General features: G+C 37.2%; 2 protein-coding genes across 6 annotated transcripts in view; both read right to left on the bottom strand.

Annotated features, from left to right (window-relative positions):
* The window catches only part of LOC131432595 (furin-like protease 2), a 967,327-nt gene that overhangs the window by 427,613 nt on the left and 523,143 nt on the right, over nt 1–16,571 (bottom strand). The gene's annotated exons all lie outside the window — the stretch shown is intronic.
* Nucleotides 1,830–3,163, bottom strand: LOC131432599 (protein disulfide-isomerase A4-like). Its single transcript, XM_058598964.1, has one exon. It carries the CDS (start codon nt 2,806–2,808, stop codon nt 1,894–1,896), a length of 915 nt encoding a protein of 304 aa, XP_058454947.1. The 5' UTR covers nt 2,809–3,163; the 3' UTR covers nt 1,830–1,893.

Here is a 16,571-nt window from a genome sequence, read left to right as displayed (position 1 = left end):
ATCTAGTTTACAAAGTATTGATCGGAACTTGCTGTGAGCAGCCTGAAAAGCTATCACCTTCACTGCCCATACTTGCATATCAGTCCCATATGGAAAATCGGCATGTCGAGAAAAAGACGATTAAAATTTTGTTTCCGAATTTTTTGATTTATTGTGCTACCTAATGCTAAATCATTGTATTATTAAATGGAATATCGGTAATACATCTTTGCTATTCCAATATTGCAATAAATGAAATTATTAAAACTTGCACTGAATGGGACTGATATGCGGGTACTTTGCATATGGGACATACATGGGTTGATATTTTTTTCCTATTTTACAGAACAAACCCCAAACTTTTATTGCAATTTCTGAGAGTATATTGACGATAGATTTCATTCCTGAAGTTAACCCAAATTGGTGAAAATCGATATGGGACTGATATGCGAGTATGTGCAGTACAGCTGAACGCTTAATTCAAATGAACAATGCCACATTGAATTTTTAAGTAAAAAGCTTATAACTAGATGCAATGGATCCGATCCGATTAAAAACCATAATTATTTCCATTACGTTTCGTCTTCGGATCGTCAGTGCATTAGCAGTTTTCGTTGAGATGCTAACGCCAACTAACGATTCAACAGAAACCGCTGAGCAGATGTAAAGTTAATGCTATTTGGATTTACATGTTTTGCATTGAAATATCATGTCTTTACTGAAGTGCCAAAAGAACAAAATGTAGTGACGCCAACAGATACTTGTTCAAAACGTAAAATAATATATTAGCTATATGCGCTTAGCACTAACAGGTATCCAGGCGGCAATAAATCTCTTAACTGACATAATTTGATATTTCGATGAAGTGCCTGTGGCAATTTTCTATGAAAATGAAATAATTCTTATCTGTTATCTGCAATGCAATCCATTGCCCGGACTAACTGCACCGCAAAACTGAATACACTTCTCCATCAACACCACTGGACAAGCTGCAATCAATGCACTACTCTTTGCGTTAAACGATAATTAAATTATCATTCAATCATTTTAATAACCATGTTATACGACGGAAACGCAAACTCATTGCGCTAATAACGATGAAACTATTACACTTCCAACCTGACACGACCGGTAAAGTCTGCCGGTGTGTAATTTGGAAAATATTCCCAGCACAAACCCGATTTCAATTAGCCTAAGTCTGATAACATCGGCCTATCGCAAAGTGCGTATGTGAGTGTGTGTGCGTGTGGATGTATGTGGTAAGGGGGCTGTCTGTGTTTGTTGTGTATCCATAATGGTTAAACACACGTACAACCCCTTGTCCGGAGGCAGATCGTTGTCTGCTCTGATGGATAGCATAATAACGAGCGATTGGGAAATGCACTGGCGTAAATACGATCCTTAGTGTTCGGTTGTATTCGATATCGGTCCGGTCGATCGGATCGGATCGGATGGGAAAAAGAGATTCGCAACGAGCGATAGAAGTTCGTATGCAGAAAATCGGTTCGATTCCCATCGCCTCGTTACGGTCGATTAGTGTTTCTGAATAAAAAAAACTTTTTTCTCGCATTACGACGCGATATGAATTGAAATGATGCTCTTCGAATGTGTAAGGACGATTTGGTACCGGGGAAAGCTCAATTTTTTTACTGCAAATTTCTCTCGGTTTACCCCAGTGTTTTTTTTGGGGGGGAATTCTATTGACCGGTACAAAGTATTCGAACAGCTTCTTCGCCGAAGACAATTTTCCAATCGTTATTCGTAGCATTATAAGCCGGTTCAATATTTATACAATAGAGATAGGAGCTAATCGCTTTGTTTATCTTTCGGATGGATTTAAACAGAAAAGCTGATAGTAGTGATAAAGTTTAATTAGTCGTACCAAATTGGAGAGATAAAAAGTTGCCCGACTAATTAGGTCCAAGTCAGGAGGAAGGCAACGGCCATTAGCAGGATAAGATTTAGCACGGTCGGAAGCACTTGCTGAGAATCGTTGCCCTCGGAACGGAACAGCTCACCTCGGACATCAGGCTGGAAGGAAACTTCTCTTTTCACGAATGAAGACGCTGTACGGGAGGCGGTGAGGAGCCAGTTGATGATCGACTCTTTGTCTCTGCTACCTTCGTATGTCAAAGGATGACCATTTAGGAACAATTTTATAGTCGGATACGACGAAACGTTTTGCTCAGTCAGCAAAGCTGCCTCTCGGGTACCGTCTACTTTCGCAAATTTGATGTTCGGATTGATGGTGGCAAGTTCCTTGGCAATTTCTAGAAACACTGGTGCGAAAGTCCGACAATGGGAACACGCGGGAGAGTAAAATTCCACCACAATGAGCGGGTTCACTGCGATGGTAGCGTTAAACTTGCTCCGTGACAGATGAGGAAAAACGTCAGTTGGAGAACTTTTCACAACCGGGGATGCACCGATTTTCCGCTCAAACTGCATTAGCCATTGGACGATTGGAGACTGTTCGTGCTCGCCGCCATACTCGGAAACAGTTCCGTGATTAAACAGCTTCAAAGTTGGGTATCGTTGAACTCCATACCGGCTGGCAAATTCAGAATACTGATGGGCGTCGAGTTTTGCCAGTTTGACAGTGGCGTTCATGCTGGCAAGTTGTCCAGCAGCACTGGCATACTTCGGAGCGAGTGCCTGACAGTATCGGCACCAGGGAGCAAAAAATTCTACCAACAGCACCGGATATTGCCGGAGAGCTGCATCGAAGCTCGTTGGATCCAGAACCAGAACACCATTTTCCGAAGGAAATAAATTCGCACAATAAACAGTTTGAAAAATGACGAATGCTACCACCAGAATTGACTTCATTGTGACGAGGAATGCGGGTGATGATACCTAACCGGTTTGCTATGATCCGATGATTTGATTATATAGTAATCATAGAAGCCTCACCACATTTGATATGTGCAGTTCGGAATGATTTGGGATTCAAATTCTGATGAGCGAAAAAAAACATCGTTCAGGGTGTCATGTGGAATTTCGGATGAATTCCAAATCAATTCTGTCTCTTGTTCTTTTGGAATTGAAAGAGAAAAGGTGAACTGAATTATCAAATTTAGTTATAGAGCAAATTTTCGCATAAAAGTCTAGATATGGCATAGCATCGGTATAGCAAACAAAAGTAATTTTCATCGGTTTAAAGCTTTTTTTTATCACTCAACACTAATTTTTGAAAAGGGCGTATGTGTTTTGAGGCACATTATTTTTAAACAATTTAAACTCCAAATCTACAGGTTCTACATAAATTGTGTCTAAGAAAAAATTGTAGGTGATAATTATTTTTTTAAAGTATATACTGAAAAAAATATCTGATTTTTCAAAATTTTAAAAATAAACTTATTTTTTTATTTTTTAGCACAAAAAATGTCAAGTTACAAAAAAAACTAATCAATGTTTAAAAAAGTTGAAAAGATAATCGATAACAAAGTTTCCCGGAGAAAACATTTTTAAGGGGCGGGTAGAGTCTAACACTTTTGAAAAACCATTTAATAGTTTCTTTGTGTTTTCTCATAGTAAAACATTTCAAGAATATTCTGTGAAATTTTCAAGCCCATCGAAACAAAACTCAACAACTTATGGGCTTTTATCTTCGCTTATCTCAGACTACGAAGAAGTAAGAGCTCGGCATACAGGCCCAGATTTCTGCTTCGAATGACTTAAAAACTTGACAAAGCTTTCTTGAAATGTTTCATTATAATAAATTATAAAAGAAAAAATATGATTTTTTGAAAATGTTAGACCCTACGGGCTCTAACTTTAAACGCGTTTTTTTTCGAAAGCAGGTTTAAAAAGTCCGTGTCCATCGTCATTCAAAAACTACAGCACCGAATTGTTTTCAAATTTTGCACACACTTTCTTCATATGAAAAACCAAACCCCAACCTTTATTCTTTTCTTTGTTTGTTACTTTGAACAGGTTTTACAGCTAGAAAATGGCGGATTTTTCCTGAAAAATCGTAGTTTTTACTTTGAATAACCACCAAAAATATAAAAAAAAATCAAACGGAAACGATGGGATTCTAGAAAAACTTCTATTCTAACTATGCTGCTTTGATCTATTCACTTCAAAATGTTGTTCGAATGATGCTTTTTATTATGCAAAACATTTAAATTTGTTATGATTTCTTCATCGTTTAGACCAGGGGTTCCCAAAGTGGTCGATATCCTGTTCGCGGGGGTCTGTAACATGACTACTCTCGCACAATATAAGATAACGTTCCCATGAACCAAAGATCACCCTTAGCGAAACACTTAAAATCATGCGGAACCATACCCGCTCATCGAAAATAAACAGACAACCCAATACGCCGACACTTTCTCAAACACCCTTGCAATCACGTACCACTTGTAAACAACTTCTTGACACACAAAATAAATACGGACATAAAACAGCCAACTAGGCTCAAATATCATTACGTAAGACAGCGACTCATCGATCCCTCACCGACAAAAGAAAATGTAAATTAAAGAATAAGCTAGAATAGGGTAAGAGAAAGCTAGGTATAAAGAGTTAAAAGTTAAAACATGAATAAAACACATTCATTTGGTACATTCGTATATCCGTATATTCGCGTATTCATTTGTCCGTTCGTTTATTCGATCGTTTGAGCGCGATCACTTAGAGGCAATAAAACAAACCTCTCAAAGGTCGACGTAAACGAAAACTGACTATGGGGGTCGACGAGGTCTAGAAATGGGCCCCCTATTATTTTATATAAGTAGTTATTTGAAATATTTACGCTAAAAAGCTGTATTTATTTGACCATTCGCAGAAATTGGTAAGTATTTTACATCAATATTAAAAAAGCAGAAGTTGAATTTTCAAGGAATTTGTTGATGGGGGTCTGAGGCCTAAGTCAATTTTAGTAAAAGGGTCCATGACCCAAAATAATTGGGGAATTGGGTTTAGACCCTACCCTTCCCTTAACACAAAATTGCTCATAATTAACACAGTGAAAAACAAGTTTTTTTTAAACTCGGAGCAATATGAACTGAATACTAATGATAGATATTTAACCTCTTGAGACTATCGACATCAGCTGTTACTGTTCAATATTTATAACAGCCAGAGTCATCTTTTGAAAAGAGACCGAACTAATTTGTACTTCTAATGTATAGAGCTCCTGATTTTTATCCGGATCGAACCTCCGGTTCTGGAACTACAGAATTATTGGTAGGGAAAGGTGTTCGGTTGCCGGCACCCCACCGTAACTTTTGACAGAAAGCAGATGGATTTATTCCGACAAATATCATGTGTGTGTAATAGCAGCACGTTTTTTTTTGTGTCGTATACCGAAGCAAACAGACACTTGTACTTTTTGCTGCGCACAAAACAAATTTTAATTACGTTAAAATTAACAAAAAAGTTTTTTTCTGGCTTTTTTTATAGTATCATAAATCGAAGAGCATCAATCGAACCATGGCGACTCCAAACAAATCGTCCAAGTCGAGGAAAATGCCATTACTTTGTGGATAAGAAGCCAATAAATTCGACTGCAGTAACGTATTCAATGCCGCGAAGCCGGTGGAAGACAGGCCAAATAAACATCAAAGGCGCCACCATCCAAATCATCGCCAAGAGAGCTAAGGCGAAGTCACCATCAGGCTAGTCACCAAAAGGCTATGAAGACTTTTGTCCAAAACGCCTCCGAAAAGAATAAATTCCGTTTCCTCTTTGAATAATGGCAGTTTTTAACTATATTTTCCATTTTTAGTGAAATATCTTGGGTTGCCGGTAACTGAACACCTTTTTTGAAACGGCCAAAATTTATCACTTTTAATTGATAATAAAGTTTTCTCAATCAAATAAATCAACTTAGTTTCTTAATCAGTTTTTAGCTAGGGACTTTAGCTTTCAACTAATGTATATATGTCCACATAACGAACACTTAGTCAGAAGTTATAAGTTTAAAATAAAAGGGTGCCGGTAACCGAACACTCTCCCCTATTTTATTTGATGATAGAACAACTGGATCAATAGTGCCTAATGAAATTGGAATACCTCATCAGTGAAATATAATAGCTAATTTTGATGCTATAAGGATATTGCTCAATTCCTTGATTCCTTCGATGAAATATCAACAAAATATAAGTTCACATTTTTAAATCCAAACAAATATTTTGTTCATTTTTTGAGAAAAAAAAATTGAAACGCGATTTTCTAAAAAACAAATTTTTCGAAATCCGTGAAAACGATATAGTAAAATCTACTAAACCGATTCTTTTCAAATATGGTCCATACTTTCTTGCTGTAAAATGCCTCCCCCTACGTTTTTAAAATTTTTCTATTTTCATATTATTGTAGTTTTTCACCTAAGAATTGACGGAAAATTTAGTGTAAGATCGCGTTTTTTGCATATAAATATGCCACGAGCTGTTAAAAAATCAAAATAGTAACTTGAGAACGACGAAGGGGGAGAAAAACTAACTTTAAATCAATTTGAGAGCATTTTTGATTTCAGATAATTGTACGTCGAGTTATCGTGTACACAAAGGTTCTGTTACCGCCTCATTTTTCAATATTAATATACAGAAATTCAACTGAATATTCTTTAAATGATGCTTATAATGTAAAATAAGATTGAATAAATTTGCTTAAGCTGTTTCTCCGTAAAAAAATTACAAAAAAATGTTTTTTGATTCGAATTATCCTTATCCCCCCTTAAACGTAACTTAACTTGGTCTTCAAAAAAACGTTCTAATATTTCAGTACTTAAAAAATGTACTCGAGTTTTTTTTCTGACTCTCGAACATGTCGGTCTCAGAAGACGTAACCGCATTTTTTTTCTAGGAGTGTTAATTTCGAAACTAATTTCGTCGTTTTCGAGAAACTAGACCACATTGAAATGAGCCGAAGCTTTCATAACATGTTTTCCATATGTTTGGCAAAATCGCTCAATATTTCAGCTATACAACCGGTGAGCCGAAATGAATATGTGTGTGCGTCGAACAGGAACACGCCGCAGAGCCGTAGTAAAATCGCTTCCCATTCGCTTGATTGAGCTATCATCCTTTTTACGCATCGTTGATCATTGACTTATCCAGCAGCCCTAACGCACGAAGCTCCGAGCACATATGTTAAAGGATCCAATGTGTTGAGTTTAATGGACGAAGTGAGCAAAAAGATAGATAGGATTTTTGTTTTGTGTTGAAACCGGTTACGTAATGGATTGTATTTTGGAAACAATTTCTTTGTTCGATCTATTAAAAATAGTAGTAGCTAGGTAGAGACTGTCGCAGAAAGTATGAACGCACTTGATTTCGCTGTAAATAATTCACAAGTGTTAGATATTCAAATCTTATTCGATATATCGATAATATTAGACTACAACAACAGAATATTATTCTCAACATTTGCTACTTAGCCATTGTAGACTAGCTGGCGCAGCTTCTTGCGAACGTTCCTCATTAAATTCCGTACAGACTTCTTGGCGACAAGTTTTGACTCTTTTTTCCAATCTTTTTCGAACTGTTGAATGATTTCGACTTCAATCGATGTCTCGTACTGGTTTAACACTTGCCCTTCTCGAACCGTATAATATTGTGGTACCGGCAAGGATTTGTAATCTAGTTTCACGTAGATTTCGTCGTCCATGATTACGCAGTTCAAATTTCCAGCAAGACTCGTATTGTACAGCTTTCGAACCCTCGGCCTGATCGATGCTTCTTGTTTCGGACTACGTTTTGGTTGTTTCTGCTTCTTATAGGTTCGAAGATTCAAACGTTCTTTAGCACGAAGAACATTTGACTTCGAAGTGCCCACTTTTTTGGCCACATCGCTAACTGAAACCTCCTTCTTTTGCTCGAACGCCTTCAGTATACGTTCATCCAACTGAGGGTTAGCAGGACCTTTTTTCGACCCGTTTTCGGTTTATCCTCAAAGGTGTTATCCTCACCGAACTTCCTGATTGCATTTCGCACGGATTTTTCACTTACTCCTTCCATTTTTGCTATCTTTCTCAGTGACAGTCCGCGTTCTGTGCACCATTTGAACACCATTTTTTGACGTTGTTCTGCTGAAAGTCCACGCATTTCGAAACAAACTAATGAAAACGAATAAACAACTGCACAAGTGGTTAGAGAAGAGTGTAAACAACAGGACGAAGCCATAACAATTGACAGATTCTGAACGATTGCGAAATGGCAGCGAGCTACAAATTAAAATTACTCCAAATACTTGTAACAAAACATTACACTAACTCCGCTGAGAAAATTTCAGCTTTCAACACAGCACAGAACGAACCGTCTCATCCGTAGAAAACAAAGCCAATCGTTTCCGCTGCTAACCGTGAATTGCTAGATCTGTAAATAAGGATGACTTTCTACGATGGTCCCAGTTTCCGCCGTAGCCCCGTTTCGACTGTTTGCGGAACCACCTCCGGGGAGCCGCAGGGTGACCGGGTCCAATCAGCTATGAATTTAATTCCGACCATTTCATCGTTCATATTTCCCACGAGTAAGATATCGGATGTTGATTCAGTGAGACACTCACACACACACATACAGAAAAAATACAACCCGGCAAATTCAAACCGATAAAGGTATTCGCGTCTGTTCTGTTCTCGTCTCGTCTGTGGTCGCTGTGTCGCCGGCGTCGATTGATCCAGGTGACTCTGAAGTGGGACGAAGACGGAGATGGAAACAGGAAATTTCATTATACTTCTTTATATTGTTTGAGAATTTTCAAATCACTAATCCAATTTATTATTGAAAGGAATTGGGAAAACACCTGTCCGGTGGGACGAGAAATGTACGATCTTGAAGCGACGATTCCTCGACCGATGGATGATTGGGTTTTAGTGCTTACTGGCACTGTTCTATGTCTGTGATTATTGATATCTTGAATAAAAACGCAGACAGAAATAGTTTACGTATAGGAATGAAATATGAAACGATTTCCATAAAACTTGTAAATTTCAAATAAATTCGCTACCGTCTCGAGGGTCTATCTCTACAAGAGGCAGAATGCAGAAATGATCACGTCCTGACGATGAATTCCTTTGACACGACAAAATGTTTTCAGTAATTCTATTGGAACCTATCCTCCTTGAAGCGAAAAACGGCTGCCTTCCAATCATCATTATCGTGAGAAGTTACGTTTTCCTATCATCGTTCGAAATTCCCAATATTCCACAGCCATATATTCATCTTTTACTCTTATTCGAGCACTTCAAACAACCTTCGTGTGTCACGCCTCGCAAAAAAAGCTCATCGGTATTTCATTATCGGGAAAAGTGTTCCACGTAGCTCGTGTACCGCACCCTTCCAGTCCACCTACTACCGGCTGTTCCTTACGGCTGCACTCATCTAGATATCGGAAATACCTATTCCTACCTCTACACACGCAGTTCCCAGGGTTGGGAAATATGCCTCGCAACAAATGTTTTCAAAGCCAAGCATCTCACCTTTGGGTCTTGGTTTGAGGCAATATAAAAATTCTTCCTACAACCCACGCTCGGCGCACTCCTTGTTTCGAAAACTGTTCCCTAGCGAGAGTGGAATTGGTTACATTGTCCTGTGGGGATGGAGGATTCCGGGCGATTCTGTCAGCTTCAGTGACATTTTTCAAATTTGACGACACCGTCTGTTGGCATCGGAATGAAACTCTAATCGGATTTAATGCAGTTTTCCAGCATGGAAATTGCTTCAATAACGTAATGGTTAAATTTGTTGAAGACATTTGTTGAATGATCCAAATTGAAAAAGCTACTAAAATGCCGATATTATTGTCGACGTATCTTCGAAACACACTTGTTTGTCAATTCGAGCACAACAATTTACGTACCCAGACATGGTTTCTACAATCAACAGTTATCCTATCTCAATGAGGTAGAAACAGGTGGGGCAAACATAACACTTTTGTGTTAGTGAATTGATCTCTGGTTCAGAAAGTCAAATAAAATTCAAAATCACGTCAATGCTTTCATCACATCTTTCGAACTAGTTGGCAAAGCATGTTCATTTTTCATGTATGTCATCATACCGAACTATTTATATTTTAAAGTTTTGGTTTCCAACGTAACCAAACCATGTGGTCTGCACCACCTGTTTTACCACATTGATAACATCTTATGTGTTTGATTTTCGAATATGAGCAATTGCAGAAATTACCAGCAGCAACAGAAAACAGAAAGGATCAATTCGACTCAGTTTGTTGAGATCAGCAATTGATTGCGCGCATGTATGCATATAAAAATGTATGTAACGCAAATGTGCACTCAATTTTTGCCTTTCTCATATAGAAAGGCTATGCAATCACTGTGAAAGCCGACTTTTTAACCGAGGCCTGGAGGGCCGAATGTCTTATACCATTCGACTCAGCTCAACGAACTGAAAAAATGTCTGTCTGTCTCTCTCTCTCTCTCTCTCTCTCTCTCTCTCTCTCTCTCTCTCTCTCTCTCTCTCTCTCTCTGTGCGTGTGTATGTGTGTATGTATGTAACAAAAATATGCACTCACTTTTCTCGGAGATGGCAGAACCGATTTTCACAAACTAAGATTCAAATGAAAGGTCTCATGGTCCCAGAGCCTACTATTGAATTTCATTCCGATCCGACTTCCGGTTCCGGAGATACATGGTAATATGTGAAAATTAGAAAAATAGTGTGCACTCATTTTTCTCTAAAACGGATCAACCGATTTTTACAATCTAAGAGTCAAATGAAAGGTCTTATAGTTTCCTAAAAATTTCTAAAACATGTCATCCGGTTCCGGAACTAAAGCGTGATAAGTGAAAAATTACCAATTTCATTAGTAGTTTTTCACAAAGCAAAGTCTTGGCATTACATTCCTTTCGTGGAATTTGGCCTTTCTGCCTTTTTGGCCGATTCTTAGCGTACAGAATCATTGCATGGCTAGTACTATGGATCCTACTGACACTAAGAATCCTTCCAGGTCGGGGTTCGAACAGACGACAGCTGGATTTGTAAGACCAGTGTCCTATGTATTGAACCGCCAACCCGGGACAGTTTTTTTACAAACGATGGTCAAAAACAGGAACAAATCCCATGAAACTGTCTGATAAATTATTCTAGTTTGCAGAACTTCTTAGTTTGCGGGCATTAAAACTTAATTCGGCACTACTGCTCTCCCCTTTTCCTGTTCCGGAAGCACCGAAAGTAGTGATGGAAAACTCCAAAAATAGAACTCACTTCGATTTCTCTGCGATGCTTGAACCGATTTTCACAAATCATGATTTGAATTGAAGTTCATATTATTTTTTAAAATACAGATAAATTTCATTCGGATCCGACTTCCGGTTCCGCAGTTACAGGGCGATGAGTGTCAAAGTTTTCAAATCGCCAATCGTAGATTGACAATATGTACAACATCGAAAAAAGAAGAAGACACAAAACAAACGATGCGTGTTTAGTTCTATTTCGTACACGCTATGAAAGAATCGAAACGGTTACGGATGTCTGCTAATGGTGTGTAATATTGGTAAAAGACGGTGCTGCGGTTGATAAAAATTTTAGCTATTCTATGATAAGTGTGATTGAAAGAATAAACGAATGTCATTGAATTCAAATTTATTTGAAAAAATATGCAATTTTCACAGCCAATAGTGCAGTAATACCGTGCCGGTGGTGTAATGATGTCTATAATAATAAGTAATAATCCTACTACATGTTTTTGCGCTTCGTTGGTTAGATTTCGTCTAATTGGTTTAATCGAAATAGAGCATGAGATAGTAAGTCTAGGTTTAACTAGGTTCAAAACTGTTCCAATTTGTAGGTCATATTTGTTGCTGGCAAACAAACCAACTTCGGCTATTCCGATCATCTGAATCCGGTTTTGGAAGAATCGGAAATGGTGATTAAAAACTGCAAGAGGGTCTCACTCGCTTTCCTTCAAGATGACCACATCGATTTTCACAAACTTATAGGTTCAAAGGAAAAGTCTTACAGTTTCATACGGAATTCCTAAATTTGTTGTTCAGGGTAAACAGGATTTGTTAGATTAGGTTCGAACAAACTTTCCTATTTCTATTCAATAAACAGTTGTTTTAGCGAATTCCACAGTAATATTTATGATGTTATGAGTAATATGAGAAAGGCATCATTACGCCACTAGGTGGATTAAAACAGGTTTTCAAAGATGGGTTTTGGTAAGCTTAGATTCTAATGGCTGATGTCTTCATCACCCTGGCCAGCGATTGAATTGTATCCGGATCTGATTTCCTGTTTCAAAGTAACGGGGCAAAGGGCACTACAAATGAAAGACTAGGTTCACGCAATTTTCTCAGAAACCACAAAAGCGATTTCTATAAACTTTGATTCAAATGAAAGATCCCGGTATTTCCCAGCCTGTCATAGAATTGTATTCATATTCGACTTTCGGTTCCAGGACAAAGAGGTGAAATGTGCAAAAAAATCATTTCTGGGCGCTCGATTTTTTCATAGTTCACCCTATAGATTTAAATAAACTTAGCTATAAATTATTGCTCCCATAGTTCCATAGTTTGCTTTTTAAATCGGTCCAAATTCGATGTACGATTTGGGAGTAACGGGGTAAATTGTGCTAAAGAATTCTAAAAAGTGCACACGAATTTATCGTTCTTAAAGCCCGCTGGACCAATTTTCATAAGCTTCGTAGGCTGCTATTGAATCGTTGTCCGGGTCTAACTGCCGGTTCCGGAGTTACAAGGTGAAACGTGCTAATAAATTGTGCACTACATGTTTTCGGAAACTACTGGAACCAAATTATGATTTAAAAAGATCTGTAATTGAAAGTAATGTAACGGATATTTTTAAAATTCTGGGTACAAATAATTACATACACCGAAACTTCCATTCACGAACTAAACGAGGATTCGTAAACCGAGGTAGTTCGTGAAAAAAGTTTACTTTATTTGGGATTAGGTTCGTAATAACAGTTTACGTTATTTATAATTTACTTCGTAAAAAAAAAGTTTTGAATAAAAAATGTGATAACCCCCAATAATAAGACTATTTTAGGAACGGATGTGAAGAGTAGATGCAAAAAAATTATGTTTGGGATCGATTCAAAATCCAACATGGCGACTTTCGGTTTATTGATATTCCTTGAAAAAACCCTCCAAGGTGGCGATTTCCGGCTTATTGAAAACCCTTAAAATATGGGTACTTTTGGAACGGATTTTGTGAATAGGTGCCAGAAAGCAATGTTTGGGGTTGTTCCGAAATCAAATATGACGGCTTCCGGTTTCTTGGTATTCATTGAAAATTCTTGCAATATCAATATTTTCGAAACAATTTGATGTTTAGGTACCGAAACACGACATTTAAGGTCGATCCGAAACCCGAGAGGCAACTTCCGGTTTATTGATATTTCTTAAAAATCCCTAAAGTATGGATATTTTTGGAACAATGTTTGGGCTAATCTATCGTTCATCTAATCTGATCCGAAAATATTTTTATTTTGAGGGTTTCAACCGTAAGTTGCCATCTTGAATTTCAAAACGACCATAAACACATTGTTTTTGTCCACCTTTCCATCAAATCCGTTCCGTAAATACCCTTATTTCAAGGGTTTTCTAGGAATATCATCAAACCGGAAAATCCGTTCCTTTCGACTGGTTGAGACTGTAAACGGTTATCTTTTGGTAGATACTTAGACCCATAATTTAGAGTAATTTGTTCCGAACTGCTTCGTCAGGGGCGCTTTGAAAAATGCCTGAAATAAATCATTTGCTTACAACAGACAAAACGATTTGAGCTTCAAATGTCCCGAAAATTATAGCATTTGGAAGAACGCGAGAATTCAAAATTTATCAAACGGCAAAAGTTTTAACTCGGAATCACTTCATCAGATGTAGTTAGTGAACACATATATCAATTATCAGAATAATGCTCTCTTTAAAAGGCGGGTGGGTAATATCAGAGACATAACTGGATGTCGTGAATACGAAAACAACTGACATGTTCCTTAGCACTTCCGAATATCAATTAGTTGATCAATTGTATGATTTATGCAAGCATTTCCCTTTTTCACATTTTTCGCAAAAAAGAAGGCTTCACTTGATCTCGATTACTGTAAATTTCACACAACGAAAAGTGCACAAATCTAACCAAACTGTGCTTGATTTGCACTAAAGTGAGGATAATTACCTTCGATTTGCGAAAAACAAATCCTAATAGTTCTTTAGAAACCTTTTAGAGCCATTAGAACGGCTGATTTTGTGTAATGCTCTCCACCGTTGTTTTTTCACCGATGCTAATGACTGGCAGCTGTGACGTAATCTTTTCGAAAGCGAAACTAGTTGTGCAGACGACACAAAACACATCTGCTCGCAGTGGGGATAGAATCCAAACTGATTCAAATTTTGTTGAGAGGCTTGTTTTTACCTGATTTCGTTTGTAGCTTTTTCACTAATGGGCGGTCCTAACGGCTATAAAAATAGCCGCATACAGAATTTTAATGTCGATTATTTCATTTCGGATTTGCATAATTTATTGAAATCAACTATCAATATGCTGTAGGGATTCGTTTCTAGCATTCAGAAGGACCAAATTGAGGAACTCACTACGCTATTCACCACTTTTCGGAACATTTTTCTCGAACGATTTGTTGTACAGCAGCAGATATTTTGTTCTCTTCCTCAGAATACGTTCTGATTGGCTGGTGTTGACATGGGTCAAATGAGACAGGTTTTTTAATAGTGTACTATTGAAATACTTCAATGCTTTTGCTATACACGTTTAAGTTGAAAAATTTCGATTCTATTGGTAGTTAGATTATATAAATCCCTTCACAGATCACTGAGCTATGAGCTTTAAAAATACGAGAAAAGCAAACGCGCCTTATGAATTATCCTCTTTGTTACTTGTTTATACCAAACATTTCAGAAAAGTTTAATTTTGATTTATTTGAGATTATGTCACACAACTGAAAATTTTATCATAAAATTATGATCATATTCCCGATGGCATGTAGCAAAAATTATCTTGATTCGTTAGATACAACAAGAGATCAAAAACTAATCACTCTCTCAGAGGGTAAAATTTGAAAAGGCACCCCATAATAAAGTAAGTCGTATTCACGACAAAAAACTGAAAAATATAAAGCCGTTTTGTTTATTGGAAAGTTGTTAGGAATGTCAGGGTTAACATTATGAAAACCATGTTAGTTGAGAACTTACCTAACGAATGGCGCTAGTGGGCTCACTATTTCGCAATATGAAATTTGTTATGTGATATCTCTAAAACCAGATGATATAGAATGTCTGTGTTTTTGGAAAGAATGATCGAAGGATTCAAAAGTGATTAAACAGCGTAAAAAATAGTAAAAATTTCTCTCAATGATGATGCTAGTGTTCATTTCTGGGTTGAAAATTGCATCAAATCAAAATTATGTTGATTTTTTTTTTTAATTCGATTATAGAGGTTTTAACCTTAAGGTCATTCGCCTCTTCGGGTCAGAAAAATTTTCTGACCCTATGTGCGGGGATGGGAATCGAACCCAAATGGGCTGCGTGAAAGGGCATCGACTTACCCATCACGGTATACCCGTCCCCAATTATGTTGATTTATTAAGGGGGGTAGGGTCTAAACGATGAAAAAATCATCATTTTTGCGAATTTTTTCCAGAATTATCGTTCAACAAAATAAATTCAAATGTTTTGCATAATAAAAAGAATTATTCGAACACCATTTTGTAATTTTTTCGTGGGAAAATGTCGGTGAAGAGATATTTTTGAGGACGCTTCTTAAAAATCATGATTTGCGGTGTCCACTGTATCTCATCGCAGACTAATCAGAAGTGAACAAATGAACGCAGCATAGTTTGAGAAGAAGTTTTTCTAGACCCCAACGTTTCTGCTTGTTTTTTTTTAATTTTTTTTTAATTTTTGGTGGTTGTTCAAAGTAAAAACTACGATTTTTCACAAAAAAATCCGCCGTTTTGTGGCTATTAAACCTTCCCAAAGTAACAAACAACAAAAAGGAAACCATTGGGGTTTGTATGTAGAGAATGTGTGCAAAATTTGGAAAAAATTGGTGCAGTAGTTTTTGAATGACGATGGACACGGACTTTCAAAACCTGCTTTCGAGAAAAACGCGTTTAAAGTTTTTTGTCTATAAAATACCCGTAGTGTCTAACATTTTCAAAAAATCACATTGTTTCTTTTATAGTATATTGTAATGAAACATTTCAAGAATGTTTTGTCAAGTTTTGAAGTGAATCGAAGTAGAAATCTTGGGCCTGTGCACCGAGCTCTTGCTTCTTCGTAGAATGAGATAGCCATAGATACAGGTCCATAACTGCCAGAGTTTTGTTCCAATAGACTTGAAAATTTCACATAATATTCTTGAAATGTTTTACTATAAGACAACATAAAGAAAATAATAAATGATTTTTCAAAAGTGTTAGACACTACCCGCCCCTTAAGATTGTTTCTTCGAGAAGGTGTTTTAGGGTTTCAAAACGTGTTAGATGATCGAAAAAAAAAATCTATTCATATCCCAAAGACGGAAGTTCTGAAATTTAAATTGTTTGGAAGAGTATTTGTGCGAACAGTTTTACAACAAGTTGGATACAGATAGATAAAACGAAAACTGTTTCTTTGAATAAACTAATAAGACATAAGGGATTTGATA

This window comes from Malaya genurostris, chromosome 2 (assembly GCF_030247185.1).
Source record: "Malaya genurostris strain Urasoe2022 chromosome 2, Malgen_1.1, whole genome shotgun sequence".
In the NCBI taxonomy this organism is placed as follows: Eukaryota; Metazoa; Arthropoda; class Insecta; order Diptera; family Culicidae; genus Malaya; species Malaya genurostris.
This window is presented reverse-complemented; position numbering and strand designations above follow the sequence as displayed.

Bases quoted from the DNA above. Each gene is read 5' to 3' on its own strand.
- LOC131432599 (XM_058598964.1), bottom strand. From the start codon at position 2,808: ATGAAGTCAATTCTGGTGGTAGCATTCGTCATTTTTCAAACTGTTTAT.